The 20,386-nt window shown below is 45.5% G+C and overlaps 1 protein-coding gene across 1 annotated transcript in view; it reads left to right on the forward strand.

The window, feature by feature from the left end:
• LOC143930725 (5-hydroxytryptamine receptor 3A-like) overlaps window positions 1–20,386 on the forward strand; it is a 77,362-nt gene that overhangs the window by 41,029 nt on the left and 15,947 nt on the right. Inside the window, exons 3-5 of the mRNA XM_077455279.1 lie at window positions 3,702–3,746; window positions 12,692–12,801; window positions 15,485–15,651. Coding sequence (XP_077311405.1) covers window positions 3,702–3,746; window positions 12,692–12,801; window positions 15,485–15,651 — 322 coding nt within the window. The remainder of the gene's footprint in view (window positions 1–3,701; window positions 3,747–12,691; window positions 12,802–15,484; window positions 15,652–20,386) is intronic.

Consider the following 20,386-nt stretch of genomic DNA (forward strand, 5'->3'; position numbering starts at 1 on the left):
CTAATACATTTATGTGAGTACCCACTTTCCTTGCATCGATTGTACATATCATTTGCTTCAGTAAGAAAGTCCTTATCCAGTATGCAGTTCCTTTTGATCCTCAGGAACTGTCCCACTGGGATTCTGTGGATAAGAGAGCATGGGTGGTCACTAGTGGCCTCGAGAAGCATGTTGGTTACTGTCTCCTTACGGTTTGGTAACAATATGGTCTCCAAAGGCCCCCACGTTAAGCTGGATGGAAGGAGTATGTGAGTCTAATATTTCTGTTGTTGGTAATGAGTTCCTCAATTAAGTCAGATAGTTGTTCAGTAGTGCCCCCCAGATCATAAGTACGTCATCAATGTACCTCAGCCACATCTTGCTGTGGCTGAGGTACAATTGAGATGAATAGACCACCTCCTCCCAGAGACCCAGATGCAGGTAAGCATAGGATGGGGCCCAGGGGGCTCCCATCAACGTCCCCCTGATTTTCTGATAATTCATTTCCAAGAATTGAAAGCAGTTATGCTCCAACATAAATTGCAAGATCTCAAATATGAACTAATTTTGAGCTCCTTGGAGAGGAAATTTATTATCTAAAAAATGTTGATCTGCCAATAGTCCCCATTTGTGAGGGACTGATGTGTACAATGATTCCACGTCAATCCCAACGATAAGGATATCCCTGGTGTCCTGAACAAAAGAGGGTAAATCTTGTATCAGTTATTTGATAAGGGCATCGCACAATTTACCCAATCGTTCAAGGGGGCCCTTAATAGCTGACACTATGGGCCTACCCGGGGGGTTAGCCAGAGATTTGTGGAGCTTAGGGATAGTGTAGAAAGTGGGTGCATTGAACTCATCAACGCTTAAATAGTTTAGTTCATTTTTAGTAACCAGTCCAGCCTCAAGTGCTAGATTGAGCTTGTGATTCAGTGCACCCACTATTCCTGAGAAAGGGCTGCAAGTCGGTCTTCCGTATGTAGTTGCATCAGACAGTTGATGCATCACCTCCTGTTCATACTGATTTTCAAATAGAAGAACAATGTTCCCGCCCTTATCGCTCCCTTTAATAATTAGATTTGTTGCTTCCTCAAGTTCTTTTAATGTCACTTTTCTTCCTTTGTTAAATTGTCAATTTCCCTTCAGTTACAATTAACTTTGGCCAGGTCTTTCTGAACCTGATCCAGGAACAAACTGATCCACTTATGTTTAGATGGGGGTGGGGGGGGGGGGGCTGCATTTTAACGTATCTAATGGTGATGTATGAGGTTCTAGGGCATTCACGTGTATAGGTGGATGGTTCTGTATCGGAGTCCGAGTCAGCATTTTCTTGAAGCAAAGATACTAATGCATTAAGTGCTTCCGCTTCTTCTTTGTTATCTGTTATATTGTCGCATTATTATTATTGTGGCTAGTGTGCCAATATCTGAAGATCACTTTGCACAAGAAAATGCTGACATTCTTATAGACTTCAAATTCATTAATGGCCGATTTGGGAGAGAATGAAAGTCCCTTTTTTAGTAAGGAAATGTGGTGATGATTCAGGGGTAAAATCTGTCAAATTGACTATCTTCATATCCACCTTATCAACTTCACCCCTATTTATACAAGGTGTCCTGATCCCTCCTATTATTTCTTGCATGTGCTGGCTCTGAGCTGTCTTTGATTTCTTCCTATGTCTTTTCCTCTTTCTGGATCTGTGTCCTGTGTATGGGTATTGTGTTTGCCTCTCAATGTTGTTCTGGAATTTCTTCCTTTCTTTCCTGTAGACTAAGGCCGGGTTCACACCGCTGCGATGCGGGAACGCCGCGAATCCGCTGCGTTTTCCCGCATCGCATTACTCCCGCCGGCAGTTCACACTGCCCTATGCGGACGGCTGGGAGTGTCAATGATATGTTAATGACACCCCCAGATCCGTCCACATATCGCAGTGCGATCTGCCGACTCGCACAGGAATCGGATCGCATGGTGTGAACCCCCATGCGATCCGATTCTGTTGCGGACCAAAAAAAGGGTCCCGTGCGAGTTTGCTGCGGGAGCGATGCGAATTCAGCCATACTATCTGTATGGCTGTACTCGCATCGCTACGGAGATCGGATGTGATTTGCGGTGCGAATCACATCCGGATCTCCCCCCGCAGCAGTGTGAACCCAGCCTTAAGTGGGGCTGTTTGCTATCCTTGTATAACACATTGGGCTGTGTTTTTTCTATTTGAGTGATCACTCTTGCAACAGAACAGTTATCCACTTTATCATTTAAGTCTATTCCAATCTAGCTGTTTAGGATAAGCGTGTGAAGTTTGAATGACTGTGATAGCTACCCGTACTTTGACAACGTTGTCAAAATTTTAAATGAATGTGGTGGAGGTGCAGTTTGTATCTAATTGTTGATTTTGAATTCATTTTTTGCAATAAAATGTTTTTCTATCATCCGCTGTCTCTCTTTGAAGATCCACTTTGACTTCATCAAAGTATACATATACAGATGTCGCAGCTGCCTCAGTTTTTTTTTTCTTTATACTCACCTAGAAGACCTGCTGGGAACACATTTTCTATCCTAGGGTCACAACGCTTGCTCACTGTACAATATTTATGGAATATGTTATAGAACATCTACCTCTCTAATTATCTTCATAAAATACATGGAAGAAATCTGCAGTTGTAGTCTGTGCAGGGCTGATAAAGCTGCTTGAGATAGTACTAGAAAGTGCACAGGACACAACATAGCTCTTGATTTCAGGCAGGATCAAACATTTTTTGCACTTGTTAACTCTTTGCCACCCATGTAAGGGAGGGAATGCCAAGGCTTCTGTGCTGTCAAAGACAGTTCCTGAACTCTAGTGAACCAGCAGGATGGACTCCTGATCATGGGACCATTGTGACAGCCAATAGTGGTCACATGATTAGGCAGTCCTTCCTGTTCCTCTGGTTTAAAGACCCAGTTAAAAGGACACCAGACAAATATAATAAAATACTATTGATAGTATATTTAATAAACCAAAAACTATGAAATAAGGAATCTTAAATGTACATTAAGATGTGCATACACCTACTCTACACCATACATCTACTCATACTAGGGTTGCCACTTTTTTCTAGAAGCCAAACTCGAATACTTTAGCAGCGCACAGCAAAAAAAAAATTGTTAGCATACACTATAGGATTGTAACAGACCTGGGACACCTTTGGGCACTCCAAAGAGAATACTAATGTGGCATGCATAGTGCCCTATCACCCTCCTATCAGGCCATGAGCCATGTTCTTGTCTGAATATTATGTCTGTGTTTCAGGCAGACTGAAACTTGGACACATGATTCAATACCCAAACTGTCCGGGTGAATCAGGGACAGGTGGCAACATTAACCCATACACATTTTATTACACAACTTAAATGTATCTTGTACCATGGCAGAACTGCACCAGTATCTCCAACATGGAAACCTCTTCTAATGTGCATCTCTCTGTAACATAAATGTATAAATCCAGTATAATAATAACATAAAGTCACATAGTAGTCTCTTATAATATACAGCAGTCACTTCAATCACTACAACTCTTTTAACACTCTAGAAGCATGGCAGTCGTTTCTTATGCAACATTGGTCCTTTGTTGAGAAATGCAAGCCCAAATGATATAATTCAAATATTTTCTCATAATTGTGTCATTTCTTTCTTCCATAATGTTAAAAAACAGTATTTTTTTTAATTTTTTTTTGTCCAGGATGAAAAGTTACAGATAATGACAACATTGATGGACATTGAAATGGTAAGAAATGTGTAACTTTTGAAGTACTTTCAATGAATAAGAAAACAGCCTGAAGGAATGATGTGACATTTGTGATAGAAGAGATAAAAAGGATATAATGATGACATTCCACTTCATAGTACAAAAGCTGCCTTTCTAATTCTAAGATGAACAGGTTGTTCTGCCTTGTTCCACATGTAGAAAATTGAGAATTCCCCTTAGCGCTACTCAGAGGTAGAAGACATGGACTGTGATGATTCACCAGGAAATAATATTGAACACCTTCCCAAATTAGATGCCTTCCTGGGGGCATATTTACTAGCTGAGCACTGCAAGCAAAGGGCCCCAATGCAAAAACTTTCACTTGCCTCAGCAAGTTACTTTTTTAATAACTGTCTTAAAATGGTTACTTTTGAAAGCAGCTACAGACAGAAATGCAGATGCAAGTAGTAAAAGAAAAAAAAGAAAAATAATTATGTAGCGCCCACCACATTTAGATTGGGTGCTAAATCGGTTTAGATAAGATAAGTGTTAGGTAAATTTCACCAGGGACTTGCACTTTTAGGCCTGGTTGTTTGTTTTGGGAGAGGGGAGTGACAGAGTAGAGGGGGGTGTGGCCACCTACACTCTGACCCAGAAAGATTCCCCTTTACCTTCCATTGCAAATGTTCTGGAAGGAAGACGGACTTGGGACTGGGGTGCAGGCAGCTTGTATGGAGAGCCCTGGACCAATCATTAAATTGCATTGGCAGGGGCAGGACTCCCATATAAGATGGTCACATGCTTCCAGGAGTTGATGGAAGGAGTTGGAAGCAGAGAAGGAGGAAAGATGTAGTGAACATGGAACAGGCTTGAAGGCCTGGGGGTTCAGAGGCCTCAGCGCTGGATAGCAGGAGTGGGCTTGAAGGCCTGAGGGTTCAGAGACCTCAGTGCTGGATGGTCCTATCAGCCACAATGTACAGTGCCTTGCGAAAGTATTCGGCCCCCTTGAACTTTTCAACCTTTTGCCACATTTCAGGCTTCAAACATAAAGATATAAAATTTTAATTTTTTGTGAAGAATTACCAACAAGTGGGACACAATTGTGAAGTAGAACGAAATCTATTGGATTTTTGAAACTTTTTTAAATAATAAAAAAATGAAAAGTGGGGCGTGCAAAATTATTCGGCCCCCTTACGTTAATACTTTGTAGAGCCACCTTTTGCTGCGATTACAGCTGCAAGTCGCTTGGGGTATGTCTCTATCAGTTTTGCACATCGAGAGACTGAAATTCTTGCCCATTCTTCCTTGCAAAACAGCTCGAGCTCAGTGAGGTTGGATGGAGAGCGTTTGTGAACAGCAGTTTTCAGCTCTTTCCACAGATTCTCGATTGGATTCAGGTCTGGACTTTGACTTGGCCATTCTAACACCTGGATACGTTTATTTGTGAACCATTCCTTTGTAGATTTTGCTGTATGTTTGGGATCATTGTCTTGTTGGAAGATAAATCTCCGTCCCAGTTTCAGGTCTTTTGCAGACTCCAACAGGTTTTCATCCAGAATGGTCCTGTATTTGGCTGCATCCATCTTCCCATCAATTTTAACCATCTTCCCTGTCCTGCTGAAGAAAAGCAGGCCCAAACCATGATGCTGCCACCACCATGTTTGACAGTGGGGATGGTGTGTTGAGGGTGATGAGCTGTGTTGCTTTTACGCAAAACATATTGTTTTGCATTGTGGGCAAAAAGTTCGATTTTGGTTTCATCTGACCAGAGCACCTTCTTCTACATGTTTGGTGTGTCTCCCAGGTGGCTTGTGGCAAACTTTAGATGAGACTTTTTATGGATATCTTTGAGAAATGGCTTTCTTCTTGCCACTCTTCCATAAAGGCCAGATTTGTGCAGTGTACGACTGATTGTTGTCCTATGGACAGACTCTCCCACCTCAGCTGTAGTTCTCTGCAGTTCATCCAGAGTGATCATGGGCCTCTTGGCTGCATCTCTGATCAGTCTTCTCCTTGTCTGAGCTGAAAGTTTAGAGGGACGGCCAGGTCTTGGTAGATTTGCAGTGGTCTGATACTCCTTCCATTTCAAAATGATCGCTTGCACAGTGCTCCTTGGGATGTTTAAAGCTTGGGAAATCTTTTTGTATCCAAATCCGGCTTTAAACTTCTCCACAACAGTATTACGGACCTGCCTGGTGTGTTCCTTGGTCTTCATGATGCTCTCTGCGCTTTCAACAGAACCCTGAGACTATCACAGAGCAGGTGCATTTATACAGAGACTTGATTACACACAGGTGGATTCTATTTATCACCATCAGTCATTTAGGACAACATTGGATCATTCAGAGATCCTCGCTGAACTTCGGGAGTGAGTTTGCTGCACTGAAAGTAAAGGGGCCGAATAATTTTGCACGCACCACTTTTCAGTTTTTTATTTGCTAAAAAAGTTTAAAATATCCAATAGATTTTGTTCCACTTCACAATTGTGTCCCACTTGTTGGTGATTCGTCACAAAAAATTAAAATGTTATATCTTTATGTTTGATGCCTGAAATGTGGCAAAAGGTTGAAAAGTTCAAAGGGGCCGAATACTTTCGCAAGGCACTGTAATCCAGAGAGGTGGACCGGGCATCCCAGCCTGGGATCTACCCGACCATGTGGAGGAAGAAGTAACTGAAAAGAGGATGGAGTAAACTGGGATCAACCTTCTGTGGCAATCATGGACTGTCGATGGGAGAGAGCAAAGGGAGGGCAACCCAGCAGTGCTTATCCATCAAGGACACTTTGCTGAACTGACGCCGGAAGGATTGCAGGAGTCAAGATAGGCAGGTGAGGCCTGAGGCTTCTAACATCTACAAACCGCAATGTCTCAGTTCACTAAAGGAAAGGACGTGGGGACAGAAATTGGAACCAGAGTGTTAGAGGCAACTCATATTCTCTAACCCCTATGTAACATCCTTCAAGCAAGTAATAAATGTTTTCTAAAGTTATCATGGACTGTCTGTTGTTTATGGAATTCGTGCATGGGGTGGAACAGCAGAGCAAGTTAACAGAAAGGTATGAACACACCCAGCAGCTCCCAAGGGAGTAGTGCGCTACAATTATTTACCTGATGCTGGGCTGTGCACATTTCAGATACTTGCCCACATAGTGTATCCAGTGTTGTCCTGTTGGTATCCTCTTGTCAGAGGATTTCAGCCCCGTTCCCCCATGTTTCTCTATGACATCATCGTAAGGCTGCACCGGCTCTTCCTGGTTCTGATTCAGCCTTCTGATGACATGCCTGACCCATCCTCTCCTCTGTTAATGAATGGGGTTCCAGGTGCCTCCTGGGAAATGAATGTCACATATCCTAGAAGGCATCGGGGCACTGATGTCAATTTCCTAGGTGAGTGACAGAGGACGGAGGAGCAAGCTGAAACTATTCTTAAAAAAAAATCAAGTTAAAAAGAACAAAACATAACATGTGTGCAGAGGAGGAGGAGGTGGGGGTAATGGAGAGGAGCCAAGTCCATTTAAAGTGGTTGTAAACCCTTACAACACACTTTGACCTACAGGTAAGCCTAGATGAAGGCTTACTTGTAGGTCCAAGAAATATCTCCTAAACCTACACGGTTTAGGAGATATTTGCCGAAAGACAGGCACCGAGCGCGCCGCGGTCAACGGCGATATGCCGCGAGTGGCGGCTCCCGTGCGCATGCGCGGGAGTGACGTCATCGCGGCTTCGCCGAATGACAGCGGTGGAGCAGCGAGACCCACTGAGAAGATGGATGCGGCGGACTACAGGGGACAGAGGTGACTTCGCTGGTAGTGATGGACGAACGTTTCGCCCGGCGGTCGTTTCGCGGCGAATTTCCGACATTCGCGGTCCGCACGTTCGAACGCCTTTTTCCGTCGTTCGCCGCGGCGGACTTACGTGTTTAATGTATACAAGAACTTTAACCTTTGGTGACACGTTTATCATGTGATACAGGACAGCCAATTGAGACATGACAGCACATGGACACTTGGACATTCCCCCTAACCTATAAATACACCCGATCCGGTGGCCATTTTACATTCTTTCTTCTGTTACGATAGGGACAGGTTCCTGTGTGGAGTAGGGAGAGATAAACCACTAGCTATTTGGTACACAAAAGTTCTTTTCAGGACTGGTATAGGTGTTAGGTGTTGATAGGTTTGCTGTGCTGCTGATTCTTGCAGCAGCCTGAGTGTCTTTTGTTAGTTTAGAGAAAGGGAAAGGACGGTGTATGCTACAGGGACAGCCAGATTAGTCTTTCATCATCATCATCATCATCATCATCATTAGCTGTTACTATCAAGGTCCACAAAAGAGCTGTTCCAGTAACCACTAATCGTTCTCTTTTTTTGCCAATTTGTATAGGGACAGGAAGGAAGCAGTGTTGTCAGGCAGTGAGGGTAATTTTAAAGACTTGCTGTTATTATTAGTTCCACAAAGGTTCTTTTCAGGACTGGTATCAGTGGTACAGTAATAGGCTTGTACATGTATAATATTCTTTCTTCCAAATATAGAAAGGATATTATACTTGACTGCTGCCCTTCTGCTGCAGTCTGCTAAACATTCACAACTCACTTGTTCCACAAAAGTTCTTATAAGGACTGGTAACTTGGTATAGGGTGCTACGGTACATAGGCTTGAGTGCGGTACAGTCTGCTGTTCTGTAAGGACCGCTATCGGTCCACAATAGATAGGGTTGACGTGCACCACTGCTGACCGCTGCCCTATACTGCAGCAGTCCTTCAGCGGTATAGGGACTGACGTACAGTCTGCTAATCACTAACACACAACCTGCTTGTTCCACAAAAGTTCTTATAAGGACTGGTAACTTGGTATAGGGTGCTACGGTACATAGGCTTGAGTGCGGTACAGTCTGCTGTTCTGTAAGGACCGCTATCGGTCCACAATAGATAGGGTTGACGTGCACCACTGCTGACCGCTGCCCTATACTGCAGCAGTCCTTCAGCGGTATAGGGACTGACGTACAGTCTGCTAAACACTAATACACAACCTGCTTGGTCCACAAAAGTTCTTATAAGGACTGGTAACTTGGTATAGGGTGCTACGGTACATAGGCTTGAGTGCGGTACAGTCTGCTGTTCTGTAAGGACCGCTATCGGTCCACAATAGATAGGGTTGACGTGCACCACTGCTGACCGCTGCCCTATACTGCAGCAGTCCTTCAGCGGTATAGGGACTGACGTACAGTCTGCTAAACACTAATACACAACCTGCTTGGTCCACAAAAGTTCTTATAAGGACTGGTAACTTGGTATAGGGTGCTACGGTACATAGGCTTGAGTGCGGTACAGTCTGCTGTTCTGTAAGGACCGCTATCGGTCCACAATAGATAGGGTTGACGTGCACCACTGCTGACCGCTGCCCTATACTGCAGCAGTCCTTCAGCGGTATAGGGACTGACGTACAGTCTGCTAAACACTAATACACAACCTGCTTGGTCCACAAAAGTTCTTATAAGGACTGGTAACTTGGTATAGGGTGCTACGGTACATAGGCTTGAGTGCGGTACAGTCTGCTGTTCTGTAAGGACCGCTATCGGTCCACAATAGATAGGGTTGACGTGCACCACTGCTGACCGCTGCCCTATACTGCAGCAGTCCTTCAGCGGTATAGGGACTGACGTACAGTCTGCTAAACACTAATACACAACCTGCTTGGTCCACAAAAGTTCTTATAAGGACTGGTAACTTGGTATAGGGTGCTACGGTACATAGGCTTGAGTGCGGTACAGTCTGCTGTTCTGTAAGGACCGCTATAGGTCCACAATAGATAGGGTTGACGTGCACCACTGCTGACCGCTGCCCTATACTGCAGCAGTCCTTCAGCGGTATAGGGACTGACGTACAGTCTGCTCACTTCCTTGACCCAAAAAAGCACACCGTACTATATGCCCCTACCCTCCTCTTTGAAGAGGTTGAGCGGTGTCATATTTCTACTGGGGCTGCTTATGATATCCCTGTGCTGTGCTGACTTCCTCCTGGGGGTTCTTATTATGAAGGGATCACACTATCCCTGTGCTGTGCTGACTTCCTCCTGGGGGTTCTTATTATGAGGGGATCACACCATCCCTGTGCTGTGCTGACTTCCTCCTGGGGCTGCTTACGGTGCTGCTGTCAGTGCTGTATGTCACGGTGCTGCTGTCAGCGCTGTATGTCACGGTGCTGCTGTCAGCGCTGTATGTCACGGTGCTGCTGTCAGCGCTGTATGTCACGGTGCTGCTGTCAGCGCTGTATGTCACGGTGCTGCTGTCAGCGCTGTATGTCACGGTGCTGCTGTCAGCGCTGTATGTCACGGTGCTGCTGTCAGCGCTGTATGTCACGGTGCTGCTGTCAGTGCTCTGTATTACGGTGCTGCTGTCAGATGCCTCTATCACGGTGCATGTGTCATTCCGGTATGTCACGCTGCTGGTGATCATCTCCTGCACCCTCTTCTTTGCCTACCCTGGTCCCTGACCTTCCCTCTCCTCCATTGCCTTCATTAGCTCCATAGTCCTGAATTGTTAGAACAATTTCCCAAATAAAATAAAAATGCTTGTAGTTATCGATCCCAAATTCACCTCATACATGTATTATGTCATTGTCCAGATGGTGGGACTACGTTTTACCCCCTAATAATTACCACGTGGCCGCAAATTCGACATGAAGGTTTGCAAAGTTCGCCTCCCATTGAAGTCAATGGGGCCCGCGGCGAACGTTCGGTTTCGCGAACGTTTGGGTCCGTTCGCATTTCGCTTTCGCGAAACGTCCCGTCGGAAGTTCGTCCATCACTATTCGCTGGCTCCTGTGTCAGGTAAGTGACACATAATGGGCTACTATGCGATGCATAATAGTCCATTATGCTTTACCTTTGCAGGGAATGAAAGAGGAAGTAAACTCATCAGGGTTTACTTCCTCTTTAAAGGATAAAGATCGGCTAGAACATTTATTTTAGAAAGACAGTGAGCCTGATTCACTACACTGCAAAGTCCTAAAGTATGAATGAGTGAAAAAAATCTTTGATTGTGCATTCATAGCTGTTTTAGTAGTTTGTACCAATATGACATGAAGCTGTGCCTGTTCGTTTACTGATACAGTTTTCATGCAAATTGAGCTTTGTTTCCCAATTTTTTTCTTATACTTTCGCACCCTGAAATACTAGAAATTGCCCTAAGTTTAGTGATAACGGGAATATGTTCCTGAAATATGATTGCTAGCGTTTGATGCAGTTAGACAAAACATCTGTCAGAAGACATAGTGGGATTTATTCACTAAAGGCAAATAGACTGCGCACTTTACAAAGCGCAATTGCACTCTACAAGTGCAGTTGCTCCAAAGCTTTGCAAATGAGTTAAAGCTTCACTTTGCAAAGAACACCCAATCACATGAAAGGAAACTGAAAAAAAACAGCATTTTTGCTTGCAGATGATTAGATGATGGAAGTCAGCAGAACTTTTTTTACTAATTTACTAAGCTCTGGAGCAGCTGCTCTTGCAGAGTGCAACTGCACCTTTCAAAATGCACAGTCTATTTGCCTTTAGACCCCTCTCCCACTGGTGCGACATGAAAGTTGCAAACTTTGGATCCAACCTTGTCCTGCGACTTCGGATCCAACATCCATGTGACTTTAATGAACAGGATCCAACTTTAGGATGAGTGCTTTTCATGCCAAATTTAAAAAAAAAATGGCATTAAGGTCTGGTATGGATTTCGAGGGGAAACCCCACACTAACATTAAAAAAATCCCTACTAGACCCTTACTAGCGAGGGCCCCCCTCCTGAACCATACCAGACCACATGCCCTCAACATGGGGGGTGCTTCTGGCCAGCACCCTGTTCCGATGTTGATGGGGATAAGGGTCTCTTCCCCACAACCCTGGGATGTGGTTGTGGGGGTCTGCGGGCAGGGGGCTTACCTTAATCTGGGAGCCCCCTTTAAGAAAGGGGACCCCCTAGTCCCAGGCCCCCCTATGTGAATGAGTAGGGGTGCATATTACCCCCACTCATTCACCCCCCAAAAAAAGCTGTGTAGTGTAACAAAAAACATGAGGCCGTTTTGACAATGTCCCCTGATGCAGATTCAACATCAAACACAATGTCTTCCTCCGCTGCCACCACCCCTATATAAAAAGAAGCACTCCTCCCTCGACAAATGCTTCTACTGTTCTGGCATCTCCCGTGTCTGACAGTTCTTATATAGCTAAGGGACATGGCCGTTTTTTTTTAATACAATTCAATTCAATTCTGGGAAACACACAGTTCCCAGAGACACAGCGGGGGACCATAAGAGACGCGCAGCGCGACTCGTGCATGCGCAGTAGGGAACCGGGCAGTGAAGCTGTAATGCTTCACTTTCCGATTCCCTGACAGAAATGCCCATGTCCACCGCCCCGTTTGGCCAATCACAGGATGCCTGCCGCCCATTACTGAGCTGGGCTCGGATGCAACAGCAGTGTGAGACTGAGACAGTGTGACATTGCGGATGGCGGGCACGGTATGTGCCCCCTTAGATGGTGCTATCGACCTGGCTGCCCTCCCCACACTATGCCACTGGTCCCAAGATGGTTGGACTGTTGGTATGTGTGCCTGGGTTTCAGGCGTATTGAAACCCAGACATGTGTCAACACCTGGACTGCCCAGGTCAAAACCAGACAGGTGTCAACCCTGGTTTACCATAATCATTCAACGTGAACATAAAAGAAAATCCAACATGTTCCCTCACTTCCTGTTTCTGGCAATGGAACAGGAAGTGAAGGGAAATCTCCCCAATGTGACAAGAGGGCAAAAAAAAAAAAAAAAAAAAAGAGTTTTAACCCTCCCTTACTCTATCCAAAATGAAAAGTTTTGCCTTTAGTTCCACTTTAAATTCCTAATAACTGTTTGCTAAACCTAAATTGTATAATTTTTCCTTTAAAGAAACAACAATGAATTCAATTTCAACATGTTGACGTTTCTCTATTTTAATAAAAGGTGTGGCAAAATGAGTTCCTATCGTGGGAACCAAGTGATTTCTGTGACATAAAACGTATCTTCATTCCAGAGGGTTCAGTCTGGATTCCTGACATCACTATATCTGAAATGTAAGTGACTAGAATGTTATATTGATTATTTTAGAAACTTGTGAAAGTGGAAATTAAAATGGACATAAGATTGTAAATTTACACATAGAAGTAAATAAAATGTAAAATGATCCAAACAACCCAAATGTATAATACTATGATATTGTTCTAGCATCATAGATACAATCAAAGACCAACTCGAGCCAAATACATTTCAATTAGGATTCATATAGTAATGCATTCTGGCGCAAATAATTATATCATTGATCTTTTGATTAATAAATCCCCCAAAAATTGCTATGAGCTAACTATCTAGGAAAGATGTGTATACTAGATCTTTATGAAGTGTTTTTCATATGTTACCCCCAATGGCCATGGGATGATGGTCAGCCAACCTGGTGACAATCTTGTGTGTGGTTTCAAAGGCACCTGTCCACTGGCCAAAAGCCATTGACGGGTCCCAGTTGCTGTACTCTTCTGCCTGCATGATTCTTCTTTCAGACATACAAAACACCTTCCCCTCTGCTCATCTCCAAAAAAATAAGGGGAGGTGTTACTTAGTTATTTAGTTGAGAAGGAGAGAATTTAAGAAAATCTGATTTCAGCACAGCAAAGGCTACAGATATTTTCTCTGTACTTGTAGATTTTTTACATTGAAAAAAATGTAATGAAATGTGCACGTATTGCAGAAATGTACTAAATACAGTGGAACCTTGGTTAACGAGTAATGCAGTTAATGATCGTTTTGAAAGACGGGCAACTTTTTTAAAAAAATTCTGACTCGGTTTGTGAATGTTGTCTCACAAAATGAGCAGAATTCAAGCTAATGGGGTGTGTAGTACCGCATTTGGCCAGAGGTGTGGGGGGGGGGGGGCGCGGGTGACGCTTGGAACGGTTCGGAGCCGTTCAGAAATAATCACTTCAAAATACTCGGAAGCACTTGGAAATATTCCGTTCCCGAGCCTTTCCGAGTTCAGCCGAGCTGTCCCCGAGTATTTCTGAGGCACTCCGGCGCCCCCCACCTCTGGCCACATGCGGTATTGCATGCAATAGATGTCAATGCAAAATTATCTTAGTTTCCATTGACTTCTATGGGGAAACCTGCTTTGATATGTGAGTGCTTTGGATTACACGCATTCTCCTGGAACGGATTATGCTCGTAATCCAAGGTTCCACTGAATTTTGTTACTTCTTTGCCCAGACATCGATTTAGTATTGCACCTCAGTGCCTGTTACACTTTTACCTGTAATTATCTTTATACTGAATTGTCACAAAGCAAAAAAAAAACGTACACAGTAATAAATCAGTTGAGATATCTGTGTTGGCTTTCCGTAGAGAGAGAAAGAGCTCAGGCTGGGGATCCTCACAGTGTTATATCCACTATCAGTCCACAATTGAATTATTATTATTATTTTTTTTTTTACATTTAATAGTTAATATACACTCACCGGCCACTTTATTGGATGCTAGTACCCAGTTGAACCCCCTTTTCCCTTCAAAACTACCTTAATTCTTTGTGGCATAGGTTCAACAAGGTGTTGGAAATGTTCCTCAGAGATTTTGGTCCATAGTGACATGATGGCATCGCACAGTTGCTGCAGATTTGTGGCCTGCACACCCATGATGCGACTCTCCTGTTCCACCACATCTCAAAGGTGCTCTATTGGATTGAGATCTGGTGACTGTGGAGACCATTGGAGTACAGTGATCTCATTGTCATGTTCAAGAAAGCAGTTGTGAGTTGATTTGAGCTTTATGACATGGTACATTATCCTGCTGGAAGGAGCCATCAGAAGATGGGTATACTGTAGTCATAAAGGGATGGGCATCGTCAACAAACATACTCAGGTAGGCTGTGGTGTTTAAACAATGCTCAGTTGGTACTAAGAGGCCCAAAGTGGTCCAACAAAATATCCCCCACACCACCATCACCAGGCTGAACCATTGATACAAGGCAGGATGGATCCATGCTTTCATGTTGTTTACACCAAATTCCGACCCTACCATCTGAATGTCGCAGCTGAAATCAAGTCTTATCAGACCAGACAACATTTTTCCAAACTTCTATTATCCAATTTTGATGAGCCTGTGTGAAGTGTAGCCTCAGTTTCCTGTTCTTAGCTGACAGCAATGGCACCCAGTGTGGTCTTCTGCTGCTGAAGTCCATCTACTTCAAGGTTTGATGTGTTGTATGTTCAGAGACGGTATTCTGCATACCTTGGTTGTAACGAGTGGTTATTTGAGTTACAGTTGCCTTTCTATCATCTCAAACCAGTCTGCCCATTCTCCCTTGGGCCATTGATATCAACAAGGAATTTTTGTCCACAGAACTGCTGCTCACTGGAGCTTTTCTCTCTTTTGGACCATTCTCTGTAAACCTTAGAGATGGTTCTGCATGAAAATCTCAGTAGATCAGCAGTTTTTGAAACACTCAGACCAGCCTGTCTGGCACCAATAACCACCTCACATTCAAAGTCACTTAAATCCTCTTTATTCCCCATTCTGATGCTCGGATTGAACTTCAGCAAGTCATCTTCACCACGTCTAGATGACTTAATGTATTCAGTTGCTGCCATGTGATTGGCTGATTAGCAATTTATATTATCAAGCAAGTGAACAGGTGTACTTAATAAAGTGGCCGTGAGTATATTTGTTTGTTTCACCTGTCTTGTAACAATTACTTTCTCACTATATTTTTGCCAGGACAGAGGATGACTCTCTTGATGTCCAATATATGGAGCTCAATTACAATGGCACCATTCGGAGAACAAAAACTCTTAAGGTCGTGACCACATGTCCTCTTGACCTGTACAAATTTCCATTTGACAAACAGAAATGTAATTTGACCTTTGGCATGAGCATAAATCCAGGTAATCAATTATAATTAGACTTGAATGGGGAGTATATGGAGAGGAAATCTTGTATGTTCAGGTTTAGGAAAACATGTTTGTTTGAACCATCTTTCTTAGACAAATGTTTTCTTGTAATGCCGCGTACACACGCCCAGACTATCCAGCAGACTAGGTCCAACGGTCCTCCCGACGGACTTTCGGCGGAGTTCCGACGGACTTTCCAAACGAATCGACTTGGCCACACATGAACGGTCTAAGTCCATTCGAAAGTCCACTCCTTTTGAACGTGAAGACGTAAGACGGGACTAAGCAAGGCGCCTAGAGGCGATTCAGTTCGCATTGTGCACTATACAAGTATTTCATTCATTCATTCATTCAAGGAAGTTCAATAGCCAGTGGCCAATAGCTGCTCTTGCCTTGTATTTGGTCCGTCGGACCAGCATACAGACAAACGGTTTTCCAGATTTTAGTCCGTCGGATAGATTTAAAACATGTTCTATTTCTAGGTCCATCAGATTTTTTTTTACAAAAACGATCGGACTAGCCCACACATGATCGGATTGTCCAATGGACTAATCCCTTCAGATCTAGTCTATCGGAAAGTCCAGTCGTGTGTACGCGGCATTAGACAAGCAATCAAATACAACAGATGCATATTTTAGGAACATGAAATAGACTAATAAATGTATTATTTTTTTAATTAAATTTGACTTGACAAAAGGGCATGTGTGTAACCTAGAATCATAATTTCACTGTGTCATAGAATGTCAATCTAGCATGTAATAATGATAAGAATAGAACATACAAGTGCAAAAAAAAACAATTGTGGTACCATGTGGCTATGCGCAGGAGATTGTGGGGGAGATTTACTAAAACTAGAACACCCGTGCGCCACCCGCTTTATCCATGCCACCCCCTATATGTATAATAGATAGATTCATGCATACCATGAATCTATCCATAGCCTCTGCAGTCACCCCTTATTCATAGGTTCGGCCCCTTTCAGGACGTGTGCGCCTGAATTACAGGGGGTGTTTTTTTAAGCACCTGATTAGAGCTATAGGCTCTAATAGGCTTCAAAATAGGGTGGGTTTGTGGCACAGAGCAATGCGCCTTGAGCCCACCCAGGTGTTACAACAGCGAATGATAATTCGCTGTTGAAACACTGATCCTCAATCCGGCCAGTCAGAAACGGGTATGAGACCCATTTTCTGATTGGCCGAAAAGAGAAGACTCCTGATTGGCGGCCAAGGAGGAAGAAGGGAACGGAAGCCACCTCCGCGTGATCAGGGCCGGATTAACATAGGGGCTGATGGAGCTGCAGCACCAAGCCCCTGCCTTAAAATAGGCCCACCCAGCCAGCAGCATAAGCCCGATTTTTTTTTTTCCTGTCCATAAACTTCTATGGGACAGGAGAAGTGTGTGTAAATGTAGGGGTGTCTGGCTGCATCTGTGTTTGCTCACTGTGGTTATTACAATGTCACAGTGCACAGTTCCCCCCCTACACAAATGGGAGAGGCTGAATCGGCTCTGCCTTTCCCCTCCCCCTCTGTGAAGTCTGTGCAGTGAAGGAGCCGTGTGGGTGGGAAACACCGGCAGATAGAAGGTGAACAGGATATCTGTGAGTGATCAGCCTCCAGGGACCATCCACATGTGAGCTCAGTGACTGGTTTCTTATATCCCTTTCCCTCGTTTTTAACTTTTTTCACCAGCAGTAGCTGTTATAACTGCAGCCAAAGTGTTTAGAATTGTGTCATCAGCCTGTGGTAGTGCTTGGTGGTCCCTTGTGCTTTTAGGTGGTTCACACTGATTTGCTGTGTTTTGGCCCATTGCTGGTGTATCCACAGTTTTCCTGCGTTTTACCCCCAGTCCTATAGATTTCTATTAGGTTGTTTGTTTTTTCTGCATTTTCTGAAAGCGCACCAAAATTCCTGCATGCTGCATCTTTGGCACACTGTCAGAAAATGCAGCAAAAACCTGCAACCTGATATAAATCAATAGGACTGCAGCTAAAACTGCAGATACATGAGCAGTGCAGCCAACTGCAGCACACCAGTGTGAGCCCAAAAGCTTGCACACACAACCCTGTACAACTTGGTCTAAACAAAACTCCTGGCATACAGCCATACCATCCCAGCTCAGGAGGGGTGGGAGCTCCAGGGATTTGATTGACTATGCAGGCCCTGTCTCTTCTATCCAATTGGGGAGAGTCTTGGAGGCAGTGGCAGGCTGCTGGTGGTAAGTGGCACACTGTAACTGGTGGCAGGCTGCTGTTGGCAAGTGGCACACTGTATCTGGTGGCATGCTGGTGGCAAGTGGCACACTGTATCTGGTGGCAGGCTGCTGATGGCAAGTAGCACACTATCTTGTGGAAGGCTGCTGGTTGCACACTGCTGCTGGTGGCAAGTAGCACACTATCTGGTGGAAGGCTGCTGATGGCACACTGCTGGTGGCAAGTGGCACACTGTATCTGGTGGCACACTGCTGGTGGCAAGTGGCACACTGTATCTGGTGACAGGCTGCTGGTGGTAAGTGGCACACTGTATCTGGTGACATTCTGCTGGTGGCAAATGGCACACTGTATCTGGTGGCATGTTGCTTGTGTCAAGTGGTACACTGTATCTGGCATGCTGCTTGTGGCAAGTGGCACACTGTATCTGGTGGTACACTGCTGCTGGTGGCAGGCTGCTGATGGCAAGTAGCACACTGTATCTGGTGGCAGGCTGCTTGTGGCAAGTGGCACACTGTATCTGGTGGAAGGCGGCTTGTGGCAAGTGGCACACTGTATCTGGTGGAAGGCGGCTTGTGGCAAGTGGCACACTGTATCTGGTGGAAGGCTGCTTGTGGCAAGTGGCACACTGTATCTGGTGGAAGGCTGCTTGTGGCAAGTGTCACACTGTATCTGGCATGCTGCTGGTGGCAAGTGTCACACTGTATCTGGCATGCTGCTTGTGGCAAGTGGCACACTATATCTGGCAGGCTGCTTGTGGCAAGTGGCACACTGTAACTGGTGGCAGGCTGCTTGTGGCAAGTGGCACACTGTAACTGGTGGCAGGCTGCTTGTGGCAAGTGGCACACTAACTGGTGGCAGGCTGCTGTTGGCAAGTGGCACACTGTAACTGGTGGCAGGCTGCTGTTGGCAAGTGGCACACTGTATCTGGTGGCATGCTGGTGGCAAGTGGCACACTGTATCTGGTGGCAGGCTGCTGATGGCAAGTAGCACACTATCTTGTGGAAGGCTGCTGGTTGCACACTGCTGCTGGTGGCAAGTAGCACACTATCTGGTGGAAGGCTGCTGATGGCACACTGCTGGTGGCAAGTGGCACACTGTATCTGGTGGCACACTGCTGGTGGCAAGTGGCACACTGTATCTGGTGACAGGCTGCTGGTGGTAAGTGGCACACTGTATCTGGTGACATTCTGCTGGTGGCAAATGGCACACTGTATCTGGTGGCATGTTGCTTGTGTCAAGTGGTACACTGTATCTGGCATGCTGCTTGTGGCAAGTGGCACACTGTATCTGGTGGTACACTGCTGCTGGTGGCAGGCTGCTGATGGCAAGTAGCACACTGTATCTGGTGGCAGGCTGCTTGTGGCAAGTAGCACACTGTATCTGGTGGCAGGCTGCTTGTGGCAAGTGGCACACTGTATCTGGTGGAAGGCGGCTTGTGGCAAGTGGCACACTGTATCTGGTGGAAGGCGGCTTGTGGCAAGTGGCACACTGTATCTGGTGGAAGGCTGCTTGTGGCAAGTGGCACACTGTATCTGGTGGAAGGCTGCTTGTGGCAAGTGTCACACTGTATCTGGCATGCTGCTGGTGGCAAGTGTCACACTGTATCTGGCATGCTGCTTGTGGCAAGTGGCACACTATATCTGGCAGGCTGCTTGTGGCAAGTGGCACACTGTAACTGGTGGCAGGCTGCTTGTGGCAAGTGGCACACTGTAACTGGTGGCAGGCTGCTTGTGGCAAGTGGCACACTGTAACTGGTGGCAGGCTGCTGTTGGCAAGTGGCACACTGTAACTGGTGGCAGGCTGCTGTTGGCAAGTGGCACACTGTATCTGGTGGCATGCTGCTGGTAGCAAGTGGCACACTATCTGGCATGCTGCTTGTGACAAGTGGCACACTGTAACTGGTGGCAGGCTGCTGTTGGCAAGTGGCACACTGTATCTGGTGGCATGCTGCTGGTAGCAAGTGGCACACTATCTGGCATGCTGCTTGTGACAAGTGGCACACCGTATCTGGTGGCAGGTTGCTAGTGGCATGCTGCTGGTGGCAAGTGGCACACTATCTGGTGGCAGGCTGCTTGTGACAAGTGGTACACTGTATCTGGTGGCAGACTGCTGGTGGCAAGTGGCACACTTAAAGAGGGATTCCGCCCCCAAAAAAATATTAAAAGCCAGCAGCTATAAATACTACAGCTGCTGACTTTTAATAAATGGACACTCACCTGTCCCGGGTTCCAGCGATGCCGAGGCCGATCGACCGCTCGTGCCTCGGCTGCTGCCGCCACCATTCTAGGTGAGGGAATCAGGAAGTAAAGCGAATCGGCTTCACTTCCCGGTTCCCTACTGCGCGAGCTGCGCCGCGCAATAGGAAATCTCCGCGCTGTCACTGGGACCCGTGTGTGTCCCAGCAGACAGCGCGGCAGGGCAGGAAATGGCGTAGACTCCCGTGGGAGTCTATGCCCGGAAGTGGGTGAAAATACCCCCCTCCCCCCTGAAAGGTGTCAATTGTGACACCGGATGGGGGGG

The sequence above is a fragment of the Lithobates pipiens genome, unplaced genomic scaffold (assembly GCF_037356315.1).
Source record: "Lithobates pipiens isolate NorthernLeopardFrog02 unplaced genomic scaffold, aLitPip1_a1.2 Scaffold_10, whole genome shotgun sequence".
Lineage (NCBI taxonomy): Eukaryota > Metazoa > Chordata > Amphibia > Anura > Ranidae > Lithobates > Lithobates pipiens.